Raw genomic sequence first — 22956 nt, 5'->3', positions numbered from 1 at the left:
GACCCTAGTAAGATGTCATTTTCTATAGTAGAGTAGGGCAGGGCGTGACAGGGGGTGTTTTGGGTTGTTCTATGTTTTTTATTTCTATGTTTAAGTTCTAGTTTTTCTATTTCTATGTTGGGATTGTTTGGGTTGATCTCTAATTGGAGGCAGCTGATCCTCATTGCCTCTGATTAGAGATCATATTTAAGTAGGGGTTTTTCTCTTCCTGTTTTGGTGGGTTATTATCTTTTGAGTAGTGTGTTTTCCTCTCTGCGTCACGGTTTGTTGTTTTTGTGTTTTCAAGTATTTAAGTGTATTGCATTCAGTTTCACGTTTAATCAATATGTCAAACTACGAACACGATGCATTTTGGTTCGAATGGAACAGCCGTGACAGAATAACCCACCACCAAAGGACCACGCAGCGTGGAATGGACTTGGGAGGAAATTTTGGACAGGGAAGGACCCTGGAGTCAGGCTGGGGAGTATCGCCGACCGAAGGAGGAACTTGAGGCAGCGAAGGCAGAGCGGCGTTACTATGAGGCACTGTACAAGCCACGAGGCAAGTGCGAGAGGCAGCCCCCAAAAATATTTCTTTGGGGGGGCACACGGGGAGATTGGCGGAATCAGGTTGGAGACCTGAGCCAACTCCCTGTGCTTACCGTAGGGAGCGGCTGACGAGGCAAGCACCGAGCTATGCGGTGATGCGCACTGTATCGCCAGTGAGCATTCACAGGCCGGTGCGATCTGTGCCCGTGCCCTGCATTGGTCGAGCTAGGTTGAGCATCCAGCCAGAACGGGTGGTGCAAGCTCTACGCTCGATCTCCAGTGCGCCTCCACGGCCCAGTATGTCCTGTGCCTGCTCCCCGCACTCGCCCTGAGGTGCGTGTTACTAGTATGGCGCCTCCTATGCCAGTCCCACGCATTAGGCCTCCAGCGATGCTCCTCAGCCCGGATTCTCCAGCTCCCCAGCCCGGAGCCTCCAGCGACGCTCCCCAGCCCGGAGCCTCCAGCGACGCTCCCCAGCGACGCTCCCCAGCCCGGAGCCTCCAGCGACGCTTCCCAGCCCGGAGCCTCCAGCGGCGGTCTGCAGCCCAGTGTCTTCAGCGGCAGTTGGCAGTCTGAAGCCTCCGGCGATGATCCATGATCTGGTTCCTCCAGACATACAGAAGCGGGGGGATCAGCGGGCGGTGGGGGTACTACGCCCGGAACCAGAGCCGCGGTTTTTTGTTTTTGTTTGCATTCGGAGTCTGCACCTTGGGGGGGGGGGTGTACTGTCACGTCCTGACCCTAATAAGATGTCATTTTCTATAGTAGAGTAGGGCAGGGCGTGACGGGGTGTTTTGGGTTGTTCTATGTTTTCTCATTTCTATGTTTAAGTTCTAGTTTTTCTATTTCTATGTTGGGATTGTTTGGGTTGATCTCTAGTTGGAGGCAGCTGATCCTCATTGCCTCTGATTAGAGATCATATTTAAGTAGGGGTTTTTCTCTTCCTGTTTTGGTGGGTTATTATCTCTGCGTCACGGTTTGTTGTTTTTGTGTTTCCAAATATTTAAGTGTATTGCATTCAGTTTTACGTTTAATAAATATGTGGAACTACGAACACGCTGCATTTTGGTCCGATCATTCGAACAGCCGTGACATATAGGCGTAGTTGTTGGGCAGTTTTATTCCATTTTTTGTTACCCATTTTAAAGGCTCATGCCTATCTTTTTAAATAATGGGCTAGTATTATTATTATTAGCAGGCCCATAATCAATCCTATTAGATATCATCGTAGCCAACTATACAGTTTTGTTCAAACTTTAGGGACCGCAGTGGAGAAGGTGGAAAGCTTCAAGTTCCTCGGTGCTTCTTCAAAATCAGGAGGCTGAAGAAATTTAGCTTGGCACCTAAAACCCTCACAAACTTTTACAGATGCACAAGTGAGAGCATCCTGTCGGGCTGTATCACCGACTTACATTTACGTCATTTAGCAGACGCTCTTATCCAGAGCGACTTACAAATTGGTGCATTCACCTTATGATTGGTACGGCAACTGCACCGCCCTCAACCACAGGGCTCTCCAGAAGGTGGTGCGGTCTGCCCAACGTGTCACCGGGGGCAAACTACCAGGACACCTACAGCACCAGATGCCACAGGAAGGCCCAAAGATAATCAAGGACAACAACCACCTGAGCCACTGCCTGTTCACCCTGCTAGAATGCGAGTTCAGTACAGGTGCATCAAAGCTGGGACTGAGAGACTCAAAAACAGCTCCCATCTCAAATCCATCAGACTATTAAATAGCCATCCCTAGCACATTAGAGGCTGCTGCACTTTATACATAGACTTGAAATCACTGGCCACTTTAATAATGGAACACTAGTCACTTTAATAATGTTTACATATTTTCCATTACTTATCTCATATATGTATGTAGTGTATTCTATTCTACTGTATCTCAGTCTATGCCGCTCTGATATTGCTCGTCCAAATATATATATATATATATATATATATTTTCTATTGTGTTATTGACTGTACGTTTGTTTGTGTAACTCTGTTGTTTTTGTCGCACTGCTTTGCTTTATCTTGGCTAGGTCGCAGTTGTAAATTAGAACTTGTTCTCAACTGGCCTACCTGGTTAAATAAAGGGTAAATATATATATTTTTTTTATATATTCTTAATCCTGTTCATTTACTTTAGATTTGTGTGTATTGTTGTGAAATTGTTAGATATTTCTTGTTAGATATTACTGCACCGTTGGGGCTAGAAACACAAGCATTTCGCTACACCCGCAATAACATCTGCTAAACACGTGTATGTGACCAATAAAATTGGACTTGATTTGACTTGAAATTGCTTTCTACCTCAGATGGGCAACTGGCAGTCCGCACCCCATTTTGAAGGCCCAGAACAAATTTTATTTAAAAAAATTGGAACTCAGTCGTGGTTCCAATTTACTGTTGCGAGTTAGAATAGTAGAATACACAAGGTAAAATTTTGAAATTTGGTTATCATGGTTAAATTACCGTCTGGAGGGCCCCCATTGATTATGTTCGTCAGTCTCACTCAGATATCATACTAAAAACTGCTAACATTTTTCACCAGCCAATGGCAAAATGTGTAGAATTGCAGGACATTAGCTGTAACAAAGCTAATTTTCCTCTCTGTCCTATGGCACAAGCTGTTCTCAGAGCATTTCGTATTATTTTGTAAGTAAAACCAGAATACTCCTTTAATTACGCTTTGTTATGTTTCGTATGGTTTGTATTAATTTGTGGATGTCTGTCATCCATTCCGTAAGATATGTTAAAAGTTGCAATTCATACAATATGTTATGAATTGCAATTTCATACAATATGTTGCGAATTAGCAAAACAAAAAATAAGTTAAGAATTTGCAAACCGTATGACGTTACAATTCAAATTTGTTGCTAAAGTTAGTTAGCTGGCTAACGTTAGCAAGGCTAGGTGTTAGGGTTAAGCTTAGGAGTTAGGTTAGGGTTAGCTAAAAGGGGAAGGGTTATCTAACATTAAGTAGTTGAAAAGAAGCAAGTAGTTGCTAAAATGCAAACGTTGTCCGTGTTACACACACACCCTCCCATCTTCCTTTTGTTTTTGCCTTCAGTAACCTGTCTTATGTAACCATATCAAAATAAACATGTTATATTAATGTGTATGTTCTGGATTTACATTTACTATGTAATGTCTAGTGTATGAGACCTGGATTTATTTTACTATGTAACATCTAGTGTATGAGACCAAGTTGCATGGCAAAATGAATATAATTATGTGAAATTAGTTATAAATTTGCAAAATCTTCTTTCCACCCCATGGCAAAATGTATAGAATTTCGGCAAACATGCTTTAAAATGGAAACATTTTCTCTACACCGCATGGCAAAATGTGTAGAATTGCACGAAATTAACTCTCAAAGATAAAAAATGTGTTTATCTCTCTGCTGTCAAGCGGGGGCCCAGTAAAAGATTTTGCCGCAATGTGGTGGGGATGGATGTCGCTATGCAAGCCTCATGGTGAGTTTAGATTGTTTGTGAAGTGCTGTATGATGATGGTTGACGATGACGGTGATGAGAAAATCGTTGGTAGTAGAATTACATGTGTTCAGTTTATTGATAAGAAAAATCAATTCATTATTAGAGGACTAATTTGAGGACAGTCAACGCCCAATGCATTCTGGTCCCTGTGCTGAAGAAGATCCGGAATTTGTGGTGTCGTTCGCCAGTCCGGCCTCCAAACCAATGACTGTATTTATGCACCCAACCCACACGGTTTTCTTTCAGTGACAATCGAAACGGTAAATATTGTATTTATTAGCCATCTTCATGACATTTTTAACTGTCTCGTTGAATAAGATACGTTGCTTTAACTTTCTATCGCATCCCAAATAGCTTGTTAGCCAAGCTAGCTTTTAGCAAAGTAGCTAGCTACTTGCTAATTAGTTGGCTAGTTTTCAACGCTTGCGTTTAGACAACTCGCCGGTTTAATAGTCAGTGTTGGCTAGCTACCATTTGAACCCTTTGACACAGTAGTCAATTTACAGTTAGTTTGTCTACACAGCCCGGTTTGAAATACTTGTTTGCTAGCTAGCTTGAAGGTGTTGATAAGATCATGTTTTGTGAAATTATTAGCGTTAAATTAACTAGGCATATTTAAGGTAACTGCAATATTTAGTTGTATTTTATTCTTTGGGACAGCGCTTTCAACACTTAACGTTCGTTTTTTCCAGACTTCCACTGCTCGGCGTTGAAGAAATAAAAGTTCAGAGAGCAGTTCATGCGCTAACTAACTGTAGGAAGTTTTATCGCTTCAAACTTTTTTTTTAGGTATACTGTAATAGAAAAATCACTAGCTAACTAAATAAAAGAACAGAATGGAATGGAAAGTTGAGTTCAAGTTAAAACCAACTTGTGTACATGCATCTGTGAAGTGAAAGCGCGTAACAACGTCTTTGGAAGGGAAGGCTGTCAGTTATTTGTGGTTAGATATTCTTTCGGAAAGTCGTTATTGAACAGAAAGCAAACTTCCTGTCTCACGGTCCTCTAAATCATGTTGGTAGGCTATCCTCCATTTTGTTAGTGTGCACTCGTCATTCTCTTCAAGTTATAGCTAGGCCTATTGATATAGTATTTGCATGCTCTGCTAAAGAAACAGGAGTACATTACAGTTGACATGGAATGTTCTCTGTTCTCTGGCAGGTTGAAAGAGTGCAAAATGTCTCAGGCTGAAAAAATTAAGGTACGTTCCCGACCCAGTATAACAGGATGCTGCTTCCTCTCAGTTTATTTAATCTAAGTAATACTGTCAGGCTGTCCAATAATGATGTCAGAGGGAGCTTATTTTGATTAGGCCTATATAAACCGGATGTGAATCTGCTTTGGAAAATCAGGATTTATTAGAATTAAGCCATTGCAGACATTGAGTAAAAAAAAAAAAACAACAATTGAGCATAGAGGATGCAAATATTGTGTATAGTCATCTTACCAGAGACAGACTTAATTACAGAATGCATGGTCACGCTAGCAGATGCTGCCAGCTTCCAGGCAGCTGCTTTTTTCATGACTCACTGTTGTGCCTTGACCTGGGTTGAAATGAGAACACTAGCTATTTTATAGAGATAAAACAAATATTTTGTCACATACACCACATGTGCAGTAAAATGTTGTTTTGCAGGGGCAGCCATAGTAGTACGGCACCCCTGGAGTAAATTAGGGTTAAGTGCCTTGCTCAAGGGCACATTGATATATATTTTTCACTGTCTGCTCGGGTATTTGAACCAGCAACTTTTCGGTTACTGGCCACTAGGCTATCTGCAGCTCTAGATGTAATGTAGAGCTGTTTTATAAGCTGAAAAGATAGGTTTAGGTATAACTTTGAAACACTTTGGTTAGACTGCACATTCTCCCTGGTTACGTACAGGCCTGTTAGGGTCATAAACACTGGAATGCAGGAAATAATGTTTTTGAAAAGAGATGGCGGAGACAAGACAAAGTCACCTCACCCAAAGGTCATTCGTGGACAGCTGTTTCTTTTGAGTAGCGGCCTAATTGCTGGTTTTAATCTTTGCTGCTTTGATTTACACGGCCATGCCAAAGTTTAAATGATGGTATTCCTGAGTTGAGTGACTCAGATGCTCATGTTGTTGTCTCATGTATTACAGCAGGGTCAGTTCACCAACCCAGAGACCCCGGGGTATGTGGGCTTTGCCAATCTGCCCAACCAGGTGCACCGCAAGTCGGTCAAAAAGGGCTTTGAGTTCACCCTCATGGTAGTTGGTGAGTGTCATTATATTTGGAACTTAAGTAATGTCTGGTGTTTTTGTTTTGAGAGTATTGTATTGTTCGTATGTAGTACCTAGCCTTAGACAGAACGTCTACACCAGTTGTTTGCGCTTTGCACAAAACCACTTTGTCTTTGCTTGTCGGTGAGTGTCAGCCATTTTCTTGCTGCAGTTTTTTCCTCACTTCAGTAGAGATGAGTTTTGGCTCTCAAAGGGGAATGTGTGCCAAAATGATAATGTTCACACAGCTTTGTCAGATCATAACCATCTTAGGAATATAACAGCAAGCAATGCACATTAATAGAGTTATCACGATACCATTATCACATTTCTATGATACCAGGTTTTCCATGGCAAAAAAATAAAATAGGAATTAGACTAAACTCTATGGTCCTATAAAAACCTACATTATGGAAAATTGTGAGTTCTATAGCTTGCAAAATAAATATGTGACTCTAGGTGACAAAATAATGCTGTTTGTTTCTAATATTAGGACTGTTTTCCTCAAGAAATTAAATCAGCTTCATGTTTAGTTTTTTTGCCACGAGACTTCATAATATCGCAATACTGGTTTTGTGACAACCGACTATGCATTTCCTTGATTCATTTTGAGTTGGGAGGACAGGCAAAGAAAAAAAGTTAACATTTTATTTCTTTAACAGAAACAACTGGTATTAGGCCTTGTTTGTTCTAAGCATTTAAGCTATCACTTCATGCTGTCGACAGAATGGAATGTGACTTATTTGACCATGTGCCCGGACAGTTAGCTAGTTGACAAATGCAGCCTCTCCTCACAAATAACATTTCCCACCCTCCCTAAAAATTTGTCAGTAACCACTGTTCCAAATCGCTTCACTTCCTTTAGAGTTTTTAACTTGAGTTTATGTAAGTCCAGCATACATTTGTGTCTGAGAGAGTGGGATATGTGTAGGATCATGTCAGAGGCCCCATGTTTAGGTCACTGTTGTGAGTCCAGCCTCTATATAAACGGATGAAGGCTGGGCGTCTCTGGGTCCTCTGGTTTAACCGTGTGAAATGGTTGTCCTTTCTCTCTTCTCCCTCCATGTCTGTGTGGGGGAGGAGGGGGGCCCTATTGTACACTCATCCCTCTGCCTTAAAATAAACCAGAGTGGAATGTGTGCCTGAGGGGCAGCTCAGCACTGGACAGGCCTCTGCTGCTGCTGCTGAATAGAGAACAGAATAACAAATACAATTATGAATAAAAACCACACAAGAACTATGATGACAGTTAAATACACGAGAATGCAAGTATATACAGTGCATTTGGAAAGTATTCAGACCCTTTCACTTTTTCGATTTATTTTTTTTTCTTTATTTTTTTTTTCTTTACAGCCTTATTTTTTGTAATATGTTTTTAAATTGTTTTTTCTCAATCTACACACAATACCCCATAATGACAAATGAAAAACAGGTTTAGAAATGTTTGCTAATTTATTAAAAATAAAGTGAAATCACATTTACACAAGTATTCAGACCCTTTACTCAGTACTTTGTTGAAGCACCGTTGGCAGCGATTACAGCCTCGAGTCTTCTTGGGTATGACGCTACAAGCTTGGCACACCTGTATTTGGGGAGTTTCTCCAATTCTTCTCTGCCGATCCTCTCAAGCTCTGTCAGGTTGGATGGGGAGCATTGCATCACAGCTATTTTCAGGTCTCTCCAGAGATGTTTGATCGGGTTCAAGTCCGGGCTCTGGCTGAGCCACTTAAGGACATTCAGAGACTTGTCCTGAAGCCACTCCTGCGTTGTATTGGGTGTGTGCTTAGGGTCATTGTCCTGTTGGAAGGTGAACCTTTGTCCCATTCTGAGGTCCTGAGCGCTCTGGAGCAAGTTTTCATCAAGGATCTCTTAGCACTTTGCTCCGTTCATCTTTCCCTTGATCCTGACTAGTCTCCCAGTCCCTATAGCTGAAAAACATCCCCACAGCATGATGTTGCCTCCACCATGCTTCACCGTAGGGATGGTGCTAGGTTTCTTCCAGACGTGACGCTTGGCATTCAGGCCAAAGAGCTCAATCTTGGTTTCATCAGCTCAGAGAATCTTGTTTCTCATGGTCTGAGAGTCTATGTGCCTTTTGTCAAACTCCAAGCGGGCTGTCATGTTCCTTTTACTGAGGATTGGCTTCCGTCTGGCCGCTCTACCATAAAGGCCTGATTGGTGGAGTGCTGCAGAGATGGTTGTCCTTCTGGAAGGTTCTCCCATCTCCACAGAGAAACTCTAAAGCTCATCGCGTTCCTGGTCACCTCCCTGATCAAGGCCTTTCTCCCCTAATTGCTCAGTTTGGCCGAGCGGCCAGCTCAAGGAAAAGTCTTGGTGGTTCCAAATGTGTTCAATTTTAAGAATGATTGAGGCCACTGTGTTCTTGGGGACCTTCAATGCTGCAGAAATGTTTTAGTACCCTTCCCTAGAACTGTGCCTCAACACAGTCCTGTCTCGGAGCTCTAGGGACAATTCCTTTGACCTCATGGCTTGGTTTATGCTCTGACATGCACTGTCAACTGTGGGACCTTATACAGACAGGTGTGTGTCTTTCCAAATCATGACCAATCAATTGAATTTACCAGAGGTGGACTCCAAGTTGTAGAAACATCTCTAGGATGATCAATGGAAACAGGATGCACCTGAGCTCCATTTCAAGTCTCATAGCAAAGGGTCTGAGAACTTTATGTAAAAGTATTTATTTTTTATTTTTAATACATTTGCAAACCTTTAAAAAAACGTGCATTCGCTTTGTCATTATGGGGTATTGTGTGTAGATTGCTGAGGATTTTTCTTTAAGCCTGTAACAAAATGTGGAAAAAGTCAAGGGGTCTGAATACTTTCCAAAGGCACTGTACATTTCAGTGCCAGTACCTTATTCAATGTGCAGGAGTACTGGACTGGTTGAGGAATATTGAAACTATTTAATAATATTTATTTAATAATTTTTAGTGGGTCTTAAGGTTGAAGGCTTATATTTAGCCTAGATATAATTTTACAAGCCCTAAATTCATTAGATTATTCCAGCTGCTTGAAATGCAGTGTATTGATCTTTAATTGTGTAACAAAGCTTTGGCCTATTTAGAGAGAACATAAAAATAAAAATCGCCAATAAGTAAAAAAAAAAAAAAAAAAAAAATTAAAAAAGAGTTTAGGCCATATCGCCCAGCCCTATTTACATGTGTATATATTACCATAAGTATAACTTCTTACGGCTCAAATCCTGTTAATCAAATCCCGGGATTGATTTGACAACATCCGGTGAATTGGAGAGCGCCAAATTAAAAAAATATTATAAAAAAATATATAACTTTCATACAAGTGCAACACACCAAATTAAAGCTGAGCTTCTTTTTAATCTAGCCACCGTGTCAGATTTCAAAAAGGCTTTACGGCGAAAGGAAACCATGCTATTATCTGAGGACAGCACCCCATCAAACACAGACAATCATATTTCATCCCGCCAGGCGCGACACAAAACTCAGAAATAACGATATAATTCATGCCTTACCTTTGACAAGCTTCTTTTCGCACACCAATATGTCCCAAACATCACAAATGGTCCTTTTGTTCGATTAATTCCGTCGTTATATATCCAAAATGTCCATTTATTTGGCGCGTTTGATCCAGAAAAACACCGGTTCCAACTCGCGCAACATGACTACAAAATATCTCATAAGTTAACTGTAATCTTTGTCCAAATATTTCAAACAACTTTCCTAATACAACTTTAGGTATTTTTTAACGTACATAATCGATAAAATTTAAGACTGGATAAACTGCGTTCAATACCGGAGGAAAACAAAGTGGAGCGTGCTTTTCAGGTCACGCGCCTCTATCAAACAGTACACTTCACTTGACCCTCGTTCTGAACAGGGCTACTTCTTCATTACACAAAGGAAAAACATCAACCAATTTCTAAAGACTGTTGACATCTAGTGGAAGCGATAGGAACTGCAAGCAACTGCCTTAGAATTCTGGATTCCCAATTAAAGCACATTTGAAAAGAGTGACCTAAAAAAAAAATCCTGGATGGTTTGTCCCCGGGGTTTCGCCTGCCAAATAAATTCTGTTATATTCACATCATTCAAACAGTTTTAGAAACTTTAGAGTTTTCTATCCAAATCTACCAATTATATGCATATCCTACGGTGGGGGAAGAAAGTATTTGATCCCCTGCTGATTTTGTACGTTTGCCCACTGACAAAGAAAGGATCAGTCTATAATTTTAATGGTAGGTTTATTTGAACAGTGAGAGACAGAATAACAACAAAAATATCCAGAAAAACGCATGCCAGAAATGTTATAAATTGATTTGCATTTTAATGAGGGAAATAAGTATTTGACCCCCTCTCAATCAGAAAGATTTCTGGCTCCCAGGTGTCTTTTATACAGGTAACGAGCTGAGATTAGGAGCACACTGTTAAAGGGAGTGCTCCTAACCACAGCTTGTTACCTGTAAAAAAGACACCTGTCCACAGAAGCAATCAATCAAACAGATTCCAAACTCTCCACCATGGCCAAGACCAAAGAGCTCTCCAAGGATGTCAGGGACAAGATTGTAGACCTACACAAGGCTGGAATGGGCTACAAGACCATCGCCAAGCAGCTTGGTGAGAAGGTGACAACATTTGGTGCGATTATTCACAAATGGAAGAAACACAAAATAACTGTCAATATCCCTTGGCCTGGGGCTACATTCAAGATCTCACCTCGTGGAGTTGCAATGATCATGAGAACGGTGAGGAATCAGCCCAGAACTACACGGGAGGATCTTGTCAATGATCTCAAGGCAGCTGGGACAATAGTTACCAAGAAAACAATTGGTAACACACTACGCCGTGAAGGACTGAAATCCTGCAGCGCCCGCAAGGTCCCCCTGCTCAAGAATACATATACATGCCCGTCTGAAGTTTGCCAATGAACATCTGAATGATTCAGAGGACAACTGGGTGATAGTGTTGTGGTCAGATGAGACCAAAATGGAGCTCTTTGACTTCAACTCAACTTGCCGTGTTTGGAGGAGGAGGAATGCTGCCTATGACCCCAAGAACACCATCTCCACCGTCAAACATGGAGGTGGAAACATTATGCTTTGGGCGTGTTTTTCTGCTAAGGGGACAGGACAACATCACCGCATCAAAGGGACGATGGACGGGGCCATGTACCGTCAAATCTTGGGTGAGAACCTCCTTCCCTCAGCCAGGGCATTGAAAATGGGTCGTGGATGGGTATTCCAGCATGACAATGACCCAAAACACACGGCCAAGGCAACAAAGGAGTGGCTCAAGAAGAAGCACATTAAGGTCCTGGAGTGGCCTAGCCAGTCTCTAGACCTTCAGCTCCCTCCGCAGATTTTCTATGGGATTAAGGTTCGAGTTGCCAAACGTCAGCCTCGAAACCTTAATGACTTGGAGAAGATCTGCAAAGAGGAGTGGGACAAAATCCCTCCTGAGATGTGTGCAAACCTGGTGGCCAACTACAAGAAACGTCTGACCTCTGTGATTACCAACAAGGGTTTTGCCACCAAGTACTAAGTCATGTTTTGCAGAGGGGTCAAATACTTATTTCCCTCATTTAAAATGCAAATAACATTTTTTACATGTTTTTCTGGATTTTTTTGTTATTCTGTCTCTAACTGTTCAAATAAACCTACTATTAAAATTATAGACTGATCATTTTTTTGTAAGTGGGCAAACGCACAAAATCAGCAGGGGATTAAATACTTTTTTCCCCCCACTGTAGCTTCTGGGCCTGAGTAGCAGGCTGTTTACTTTGGGCACACTTTTCATCCGGACGTGAAAACAGCACCCCCAAGCCTAGAGAAGTTAACCTGCTTTTTTGCAATCACTGATCTGGCTTTCAAGTCTAGTCTATGAAAGTTACATTTTGTTTTGCCTGAACCATGCACAACCACTAATAATAACCAACTTCTGGTAGCAGGCACTATAGAAAATTAACACGGGTCTCATAAACAATCTCTCTAGCCTTTCATCGTGACTCTCAGTTCCATTACATTACACAGTCATTGGACGAAGACGTCTTGTGTAGAGGAGTTTTGTGTGTGTGTGTCGATAGGCTGTGGGAGAGGGAGATCAGTAGTTGTTAGCACTTTAACAGTCTTATGGCCAGGGGATAGAAGCTGTTTACTGGTCTGTTTCTCTGAGTCTTGATTAACCAGGACTGCCTGCCAGACGGAAGCATGGAGGACAGTCCATGTCTCAGGTGGCTGTAGTCTTTGGCAATTTTCCGGACCTTTCTCAGACAGCGCCTGGCATGTATATCCTGAATGGTTGGGAGCTCACCCCCAGTGATGCGCTGGGCTGTCCGCACCGCCCTCTATAGGGTCTTTCTGTTGCAGACGGTGGAGTTGCCGTGCCATCTGATGGGCCATGCCAAATCGTTTCAGCCTCCTGAGGGAGAAGATGCGTTGCCGTGCCTTCACGACTGTTCTGGTGTGAGAGGACCATGTTAAGTCCTCAGTGATGTGGACACAGGAACTTGAAGCTCTTGACCCTCCACTGCGGCCTGTAAGATGGGGGTGTGCACCCCCCTGTTTTTTGTAGTCCATCATCCTGTTGCCCTGGCACCACACTGCCAGTTCTCTCACCTCCTCCCTGAAGGCTGTCTTATCGTTGTTGATCAGGCCTACTACCATCGTGTCATCAGCAAACTTGATGATAGATTTGGAGTCGTGCGTGGCCACAAAGTTGTGGTTAAACACCCCGGGGGGCCCCCCCCATGTTGAGGGTCAGCCTACTCTCACCACCAGGGGACAGCCCGTCAGGAAGTCCAGGATCCAGTTGCAGATGGAGGTGTTCAGTCTCAGGGTCCTGAGTTTGGAGGGCACTATGGTGTTGCACACTAAGCTGTAGTCAATGAACAGCATTCTCACATAGGTATTCCTCTTCTCTAGGTGGGAGAGCGCAGTGTGGAGTACAATTTGAGATCGTATCGTCTGTAGATCTGTTGGGGTGGTAGGAGAGTTTGAAGATGCCTGCCAGCTGGACTACGAATGCTCTGAGTACGTGCCCTGGAATATTGTCTGGCCCCATAGCTTTGGGAGTGTTAAACCTTAGTCATGTTGCCCTCGGAGAGCGAGATCACCAAGTCCTCTAGGACGGCGGGGGCCCTCGTGCACGGTTTGGTGTTTTTTTTTTTTTTGTCAAAGCGTGCATAAAATTCATTGAGTTTGTCTGGTAGAGGCATCGTTGAATAAATCACGGCTAGGTCTACATTTGTAATCCGTAATGGACTGTAGCCACTGCTACATGCATTGAGCGTCGGAACCGGTGTAATAGGTTTTTAACCTTGTTCCTAATATTGTTCACCTTGTTCCTAAATTGACCTTTTGTGTGCGGTAGCTCTATCCTTTAGTTTAGCACGTACCTCTGTGTTAATCGAGGGCTTTTGATTGGGGAAGCAGCGACCCTTCACTTGAGCCTGTTGCATTTAGGTCTAAGGAAAATGTTTGTCCTGTTTTACTGTGAGCTTAATGCATTTTCCACGCTATGAAAGGCCTAATGTGTAGGAAGATGCTTGGCTGCAAATGTACTGTGCCAATTGCCCAACTACCAGGTTATATTGGGTATTTTGTGGAAAAAAGTTCACCCTGCACACACCTAATTGTAGATTCTTGTAGTATTTGTGGTTCCTAGACTCAAAAGTAATCGGTTATGAACAGATATATTGGGTATATTGCCTTACAGGCACGATAGTCTGTTCTATTTGATTTTCTCTTTTTTTTATGATGGGATGATGTTTTTTTTATATTGATTCTGTGCGTTCTGTTTAGGTGAGTCTGGTCTGGGGAAGTCCACCCTCATCAACAGTCTGTTCCTTACGGATCTCTACCCAGAGAGAGTGATCCCCGGAGCAGCAGGTAATGGATATATATATATATATATATGCCAAACTTTCTAATAACTATCAAAACCTAATTTCTTCCTGCGTAACCTAATGGGAGTCATTTTAAACAAATTACACCAAATCGCCCCTCATTTAATCAGTGGCCTCAAGAGTATCTCAAATCTAAAACCCAAAAAACTTTTCCTCTCCCCCTGGTCTCCTTTTAATTTTGTCCCACAGAGAAGATTGAGCGCACAGTTCAGATCGAGGCATCTACGGTTGAGATCGAGGAGAGAGGGGTGAAGCTCCGCCTCACCGTGGTGGACACACCCGGATACGGCGACGCCATCAACAGCCAGGACTGGTAGGCCACTGCCCACGACCTCTTTTGTCCAAAATGGAAATGGTTGTTATTGTTGGAATATAGTTGAACTATCATTTTTATAGTTTTAAAAATACATTTTTCTCAAATTTGAAGGGATAGTTCACTTTTTAAAAGTTTAAGCTTAGTTTTGCATGAGTTTCTGGACGTGGCAGAAACTCGACACCCCTATATATAAAATATCAGTTCCCATTGCTCTACTCGTCACACGGTGTTATATGGGTTGGCTTTTCTAATGGCTGCTGCTTCTCGTTTCTCCTCCAGTTTCAGCACCATCATCGCCTACATCGACGACCAGTTTGAGCGCTATCTCCACGACGAGAGTGGTCTGAACCGACGGCACATCGTGGACAACCGTGTTCACTGCTGCTTCTACTTCATCTCCCCGTTAGGCCATGGGTATACACACATTTTCAACATGTACTTTTTAATTAACCGAGTACCCCCCCCCCCGTGGACTTTCCAGTTCTTACGCGCTCTCCCTTTCTCTCTCTCTCAGGCTGAAGCCTCTGGATGTACAGTTCATGAAGGCCATCCACAACAAAGTCAACGTGGTCCCTGTCATCGCCAAGGCCGACACACTCACCCTGAGAGAGAGGGAGAGGCTCAAGCGCAGGGTAGGAGACGTTAGCTCAACCTGATTCTCAAAAGTATACAATGGGAGAACGTCTCGCGCAAGTGATGTAGATGTAGTGGTCTTCCTTTCATATGATACAACTGCACCCATGGACTTACTGCCTGTATGTAAATAATCCCTCTGTGAATTAATAAAGTACTGTATATTCAATTTAATAGTTAAACGCAGCTAAAGTAAATAGCCCAAATTATGTATATATCCTCTATATTCTTGTGTGTGGCTGTAGATTCTGGATGAGATTGATGAGCACGGCATCAAGATATACCACCTCCCCGACGCGGAGTCTGACGAGGACGAAGACTTCAAGGAGCAGACAAGGATTCTCAAAGTAATCCCCACCTCCTTTTCTAGACTCGGTCCTGCCTACCTAAGGATTCTGAACCCCAATTGTCATTTCAGCATACAGTGGGGTATGAAAGTATTGGAATCCTTGATAAAGATGAGCAATAATAACTATATCAAATAAATAATTTTAATACTGATCTGTTGTATGCACATAAAAAATTCTGAAATTATATTTTATGCTAGTACAATTGTTCAGAAAAAGAGGTTTTGTTTAATAAGTAATATTTTCTTTCAAAAAGGTAGGTGTCAATTGACACCCCTAAAGATTCTTATAAATAAAGTAGTCAAAAGTTTATTTGGTCCAATATTCCTAGCACTTGACTACATCAAGCTTGTGACTCTTCGCAGTTCTTTTTGGTTGTGTTTCAGTTATTTTGTGCCGAATAGAAATTAATGATAAATAGTCTTGTCATTTTGTGGTCACATCAATTGTAATTAAGAATAGAACGTTTCTAAACACTTCTACCTTAATTTTGATCCTACTATGATTACGAATAATCTTGAATGAATGGTGAATAATTATAAGTGAGAAAGTTAGAGGGTCAATGATTATACCCCCAAGACATGCTAAACTCCCCCTGTCATCTTTTATCAAGGCTGTCAATCATTTTGGCGACTGGAATTGAAATCGATCATGGTTTCTTTGAGACTTTTACTACTGTTCCTGAAAATTCCTAGCAAAGGAAGTTCCAACTTAAAAAAACAAACATACAACTTTACAAATAAGCTCAGAATGGTATGCAATCACCACCATCGCAAACATGCTATCTGTTTTGACCGTCAGCACCTGCTCTCTCTCCTCCTTCTAGGCCAGTATTCCCTTTGCGGTGGTTGGCTCCAACCAGCAGATCGAGGCCAAGGGGAAGAAGGTGCGGGGTCGCCTGTATCCCTGGGGCGTGGTGGAGGTGGAGAACCCCGAGCACAACGACTTCCTCAAGCTACGCACCATGCTCATGTGAGTGGGTGGGAGAGCGAGGGCCTGCACTGGGTCATATCCCCGGAGGGGCTCGCTCTGGTTTCTTCATATATTAGACTTGAATAGCAGCTTGAGAATCCCGACTTGAAATAGTGGCTGATGGCAATTTTTTTTTAATTAAAAAAAAAATAAAAAATTTGAGTGTTTATGGTTGATTTGGCTTATACTACAAAAGCTGTGTCAGTTGTATAATATGTTGTCAATCCATTAAATGTCAGTCATGAGCCGTGGCTGTCCCGTCTCACATACTGCTTGGTGTTTCGCTTATGACGATCTTGAGTTGAGTGGTTGGTTTAGTGCTTGATTGATCGATTGACACCTATCCATCTACAGCACCCACATGCAGGACCTGCAGGAGGTGACCCAGGACCTACACTACGAGAATTTCCGTTCGGAGCGCCTCAAGCGAGGCGGCAGGTTGTCCTCTCATGGTTACGTTCTGTCTCCTGCGTACGTACCGGTCTGTCTGCTTGCCTTTCTGTACCCTACCTGCCCCCAAAACTTCCCATACGCAGTAATATAATATACAACCAAAGACACAGAAAGGCTTAATGCCACATACACAGCTGAATTTAACAGAGCAGGTTGATACAGTGTTGAGACATTTGTAACAAAAGACTCATGTGGCTTTGTTGGATTTGATTGACTTATCTGGCTAAGACAATTGATGGGTAACTAATACAATGTCTCAGAGTCAGCCAGTTCCACTTATCTTGTGTTAATGTCTATCAAGAAGTGATTAGGTGATAGTCAGCTTTGAAAGTAAATCTCCATGTGTTCATTAATATTACTTTGTTAAAAAAAATAATAATTTAAGTTGGAAAAACTATTTATAATTTTGGATGTACATTATACAGCAATTTGACCTTGGTAGTGGGTTTGAGTTAGGCATGTATAGTCCGTGGGCATTTTTTTTAAATCTTTATGGTTTTATTTTATAGTGGGCTATGGGTTTTAACCAGTATATAGTTTGGTTATAGGTTGTATTTGTAGTAGTAGTAGTATGGGTATCATTTAACTCTAGGAGTGTGGACCCTTTGGATTCTTTGAGACCTTCCTCTATAGCCAATCCAGGAGAAGGGAGAGATTTTACTGCCTTCCTATTGGCTCACCATCAGCCCAATGATGGTCTGGTCTGTCCAATCCTCTGAGTGGACTGTTGGAGGTACTGTTTTCAATGGGGGAGGTACCATTATCCTCCCCGTCTCCCAACCTTGCTGCTCTCTTCTTGCTTCTGCAGCTTGCCCTCTTTCACATTAGCACCCAGCTTTCTACTTTTGTATCCCCCCCAATCTGTTCTTTCTCTCCATCACTAATTTACCTCTGGCTCTTTCTACTTTCTAAGTGTTGCTTTCGTCACGTCTGCTTAAATACTAGAAAGCTAGAAACTGCACCACATACGCAACCACCAGAAATGGGGATTTACCAAACTGTCTTCCGGAGACCCCATATGCACATGAGTTTTCACTCCTCCACCTTTCTGCTGATTTTATGAATGACAATATGCTTTTGAATACTGTATTTTCTTCTGAATGCACAAACTATATAATAACTTCAAATGTATGAGATTTCCAGTGGATATTTATTGCAGGTCTCCCCAATGATTGTGCCTTTTAGCCTAAAGAGCCTAACTCAACAAACCTGTGTCCGTGTTACAGGAAGGGACCGGAGCCGGAGGAAATGGACAAGGACATGATCCTGCAGGAGAAGGAGGCTGAGGTAGGATAGCTAAGCATTCATATCCCTCACCACCTACCACTCACACTACCCTTATACTGTATACTTCCATTCAAATATCACTATTTTGAATAGCCCACTCACATTACCTCTTACGCCCACTCTTACTTGGACTGCAGTAAGTTTATTCCATGTGATATGGGTGGTTGTTTTGTGGAGTGGGTGTTTAGCCAGGTAGTCAGTGTTCTGAGTTTTGGTATTAATGTTATGTTTATTTTGTTCTGTGCAGCTGAGGAGAATGCAGGAGATGATTACCAAGATGCAGGCCCAGATGCAGATTAAGCCTGATGGAGCGGGAGACGGCCAGCATATGTGACACTCACCACGGTAAGAACAACACGTCCATTTTGACACTAAACACAGCAAACCCGTGTTATGAAAACTCAAATGTATATTGTGGACCTGTATGGTTCAGTTGGTAAGCGTGTGCAATGCCAAGGTTGTGGTTCAACACCTGTAGTAATCAAAATACACACAAAAATGATTTGAACTCGCTCTACGGTAAGTCTCTTTGGATAAGTGTCTGATAGGTGGTATATTTTTTTTATTACTATACTGAACAAAAATATAAACGCAATATGCAAAAATGTCAAAGATTTTACTGAGTTCATAAAAGGAAATAATTGAAATCAATGAATTAGGCCCTAATCTATGGATTTCACATGACTGAGAATACAGATATGTAACTGTTGGTCACATATACCTTTAAAAAAAAAAAGAAAAAAAGTTGGGGCGTGGATCAGAAAACCACAGTGTGACCACCATTTGCCTCATGCAGCGCGACACATCTCCTTTGCATAGAGTTGATCAGGCTGTTGATTGTGGAATGTTGATCCACTCCTCTTCAATGGCTGTGTGAAGTTGCTGGATATTGGCGGGAACTGGAACATGCTGTCATACATGTCGATCCAGAGCATCCCAAACTTGCTCAATGGGTGACATGTCTGGTGAGTATGCAGGCCATGGAAGAACTGGGACATTTTCAGCTTCCAGGAATTGTGTACATATCCTTGCGACATGGGGCTGTGCATTATCATGCTGAAACATGATGTGATGGCGGCGGATGAATGGCAAGACAACGGGCCTCAGGATCTCATCACAGTATCTCTGTGCATTCAAATTGCCATCGATAAAAGGCAATTGTGTTCGTTCTCTGTAGCTTATGCCTGCCCATACCATAACCCCACCGCCACCATGGGACACTGTTCACAACGTTGACTTCAGCAAACTGCTCACCCACACAACGCCATACACGTGGTCTGCGGTTGTGAGGCCGGTTGGACATACTGTCAAATTCTCTAAAATGACATTGGAAGCAGCTTATGGTAGAGAAATGAACATTAAATTCTCTGGCAACAGCTCTGAACATTCCTGCAGTCAGCATGCCAATTGCACGCTCCCTCAACTTGAGAGATCTGTGGCATCATGGTGTGACACAACTGCACAGATCGCAATTTACTGGGGGGGCTATCAAACTTTTTTCTTTTTCTTTGGGATTTTCTTTTTTTTTGGTCGCAGGAGGGTAGTGTTTTTATTTTTGCTCTTGCAGCTTTTACTAGACTTGACTGGGCAGGTGCAAGCCATGGGTGGGCCTGGCATAGGCCCACTCACTTGGGAGCCAGGCCCAGCCAAACAGAATTTGGTTTTCCTCACAAAATGGCTTTATTACTGATAGAAATGCTCCTTAGAAGCATATGTACATATGGAAAATGTCTGGCAACTTTTATTTCACTCCTGAAACATGGCACCGACGCTACATGTTGCGTTTTATTTTTGTTTATTGCCTAAGGAAAGTATTCAGACCCCTTTTTCCACATTTTGTTACGTTACAGCCTTATTCTAAAATGGATTAAAAAAGTTTTTTGAAATGTTTGCAAATGTACTAAAAGTAAAAAAGATACCTTATTTACATAAGTATTTAAACCGTTTGCTACGAGACTCTAAATTGAGCTCTGGTGCATCCTGTTTCCATTGATCATCCTTGAGATGCTTCTACAACTTGATTGGAGTCCACCTGTGGTAAATTCAATTGATTGGACATGATTTGGAAAGGCCCACGCCTGTCTGTCTATATAAGGTTCCACAGTTGACAGTGCATGTCAGAGCATAAACTAAGCCATGAGGTGGAAGGAATTGTCCCTAGAGCTCCGAGACAGGATTGTGTCGAGGCACAGACGTGGGGAAGGGTACCAAAAAATGTCTGCAGCATTGAAGGTCCCCAAGAACACAGTGGCCTCCATCATTCTTAAATGGTAGAAGTTTGGAACCACCAAGACTCTTCCTAGAGCTGGCCGCCCAGCCAAACTGCGCAATCGGTGGAGAAGGGCCTTGGTCAGGGAGGTGACCAACAACCCAATGGTCACTGACAGAACTCTAAAGTTCCTCTCCATCAGGCCTTTATGGTAGTGGCCAGACGGAAGCCACTCAGTAAAAGGCACATCACAGCCCGCTTGGAGTTTGCCAAAAGGCACCTGATGACTTTCAGACCATGAGAAACAGGAGATGCTCTGATTCTGATGAAACCAAGATTGAGCTCTTTGGCCTGAATGCCAAGCGTCACGTCTGGAGGAAACCTGGCACCAACCCTACGGTGAAGCTTGGTGGTGGCAGCATCATGCTGTGGGGATTTCTTTCAGCGGCAGGGGTGGGGAGACTAGTCAGGATCGAGGGAAAGATGAATGCAGCAATGTACAGAGGGATCCTTGATGAAAACCTGCTCCAGAGAGCTCAGGACCTCAGACTGGGGAGAAGGTTCACCTTCCAACAAGACCACGACCCTAAGCACACAGCCAATACAACGCAGGAGTGGCTTCAGGACAAGTCTCTGAATGTCTTTGAGTGGCCCAGCCTGAGCCCGGACTTGAACCCGATCGAACATATCAGGAGAGACTTGAAAATAGCTGTGCAGCAACGCTACCCATCCAACCTGACAGAGATTGAGAGGATCTGTTTTTTTTTTATATGAATTAGCAAACATCTCTAAGCCTGTTTTTGCTTTGTCATTATTGGGTATTGTGTGTAGAATGATGGGGGGGGGAACTATTTAATACATTTTTGAATAAGGCTGTAACCTAACAAAATTGTGGAAAAAGTCAAGTGGTCTGAATACTTTCCGATGGCATCAGATGTACTCAGTCAGAATTATTGGTCCCTTTTTAGTCTGAATTCGTATAAATCCAACATTAGGAAGTACAAGTCCTTATGTATCACTTTTGTCTTTCCCTGCAGGTTTTCCAGCTGTTTTTTGACCTTGACCAGAGATGGATGGAGGGATTGCAGAAGAGAAGGGAGCGAAAACAAGGGCAAGATAACTGGTCCTTGTCTCATACTGCTTGCCACTATATTTAGTTTATTTCAGTCCTACTTGGGATCATTTTGAAATCTTTATTTTTTGTTTTTGTATCTAAGCAGTATTACATTTTTATATTTACACACATTTTCTTTCTAATATTCCATATTGCTCATGATTCATTTCTTCCATTCTATTGGAATAGACCATGCTAGTTAGTCACCAAATGAAGAATAACTCTTTTCACCATTGTTCTTTATTATATTTTTTTGAGGTTGAGAAAGCCAAAAGCTGCTGCTGCTCCTCAGTACTGTCATAGCCAAGTCTTTGCACTCGGCCTCCGCTAAAACCACTCATGAACGGTCGATCGTGTTACTTACTGTGGCTCCGCGTTACGAGTGGGAAAGGCCAACTTACTGTGAAAGTTAGCAGCTCTCTTCTGTCTTTCGTGGAGCCATACAGCTAAAACTGTAATAAAAAAAAATCTAGTGGTTGTCATTTTAACATTGGCATATTTTTAAATGATAGTCTTTGAAAAGCAGCATAAAGATGTTTCCTTATTGCTAGGATTCATTGACTGTGTTCTTTCTCCTACTCCCTCGCATGCAGCTCTTAACCCAGTCTGAAGTGTCATTGTGTTGAAACGACTGGTTATGACTGAAATACATGACACTGTGACCTTCCCAGTCATCCTGTAGCCCTGAACCAATGAAGGAGACATACCTTGGTGTTTTTTACTGTATGTGCCTCTATGAATACTGGGCCTGTAAAGTGTCTGAGTAGGAGTGGCAATCTAGGATCAGTTTAGCCTTTTAGATCATAATGAATATGGTTATATAGACGGGGGGACCCAATCCTAGATCAGCACTCCTACTCGGAGACGCTTTATGACAGCCCCCAGGTTTTAACATATTGCAAAGTGAATTGATGTTTTAGGCTAAAGTCTTAGCGAACTAAAAGTAAATTGAATTACTGTGATGTTCGGACCAGGCTTATGCATTGAAAATGACTTTGCTTTTCCTCGTGGCCCCCAGTGATATTGTTGAATTAAGTGCATCCAGAGTGATGTGGAGTTCATGCTGTAAAGCCCATGCTGTACTTGGTGTAATATGATATCCATATCCTTCTATTCTTTATGGCTGAGTGTCAATGGGTTAAGACTGAAAAGTGACTGACGTTTGGATGTTGGACAGGCCCGGTTAGTTGCTATGACCGCTGGCCTGGCCATTGTGATGACCTGGTTCGATTGTGTCACTATCCTACGCAAGTCAGGTCAGAGTTATTAACATTCCCGTTTCTGCTGTTTTATCCAATGACTATCAAATAATACCCTTGACGTATGCTATCTTGTAATAAAGTTCTTGTAATAAAGTTTTTATTAAAGCTAAATTCTAGTTTGCTTCATTTGTCATTTTACAAAAACAAAAATCCTGATCCAATAAGTAATATAAGTGGCTCATGTTTAGCCATGCGATAAA

General features: G+C 42.3%; 1 protein-coding gene across 3 annotated transcripts; it reads left to right on the top strand.

Moving 5' to 3' along the window:
* The first annotated feature begins 4131 nt into the window (after nucleotides 1-4131).
* LOC115156692 (septin-2B) lies at nucleotides 4132-22867 on the top strand. Of its 3 annotated transcripts, none has more exons than XM_029704270.1 (13): nucleotides 4132-4281; nucleotides 5183-5222; nucleotides 6145-6259; nucleotides 14060-14146; nucleotides 14353-14476; nucleotides 14759-14893; nucleotides 14994-15111; nucleotides 15358-15459; nucleotides 16286-16431; nucleotides 16786-16902; nucleotides 18111-18171; nucleotides 18419-18516; nucleotides 21418-22867. In XM_029704270.1, exons 2-12 carry the CDS (start codon nucleotides 5199-5201, stop codon nucleotides 18503-18505), a joined length of 1116 nt encoding a protein of 371 aa, XP_029560130.1. In that variant the 5' UTR covers nucleotides 4132-4281; nucleotides 5183-5198; the 3' UTR covers nucleotides 18506-18516; nucleotides 21418-22867. The 3 variants fall into 3 exon arrangements, with proteins under 3 accessions (XP_029560130.1, XP_029560132.1, XP_029560131.1); XM_029704272.1 differs by having other exon boundaries at nucleotides 4139-4281; nucleotides 16786-16869; XM_029704271.1 differs by lacking the exon at nucleotides 4132-4281 and adding an exon at nucleotides 4534-5039.
* The last annotated feature ends 89 nt before the right edge of the window (nucleotides 22868-22956 follow it).

The sequence above is a fragment of the Salmo trutta genome, chromosome 21, assembly GCF_901001165.1.
Source record: "Salmo trutta chromosome 21, fSalTru1.1, whole genome shotgun sequence".
Classification (NCBI taxonomy): Eukaryota; Metazoa; Chordata; class Actinopteri; order Salmoniformes; family Salmonidae; genus Salmo; species Salmo trutta.
This window is presented reverse-complemented; position numbering and strand designations above follow the sequence as displayed.

Coding starts and splice junctions, on each gene's coding strand:
- LOC115156692 (XM_029704270.1), top strand. CDS start 5,199: ATGTCTCAGGCTGAAAAAATTAAG. Junction 15,112..15,357: donor GGGAGAGGCTCAAGCGCAGG/GTAGGAGACGTT, acceptor GTGTGGCTGTAG/ATTCTGGATGAGATTGATGA. Junction 18,172..18,418: donor TGCAGGAGAAGGAGGCTGAG/GTAGGATAGCTA, acceptor TGTTCTGTGCAG/CTGAGGAGAATGCAGGAGAT.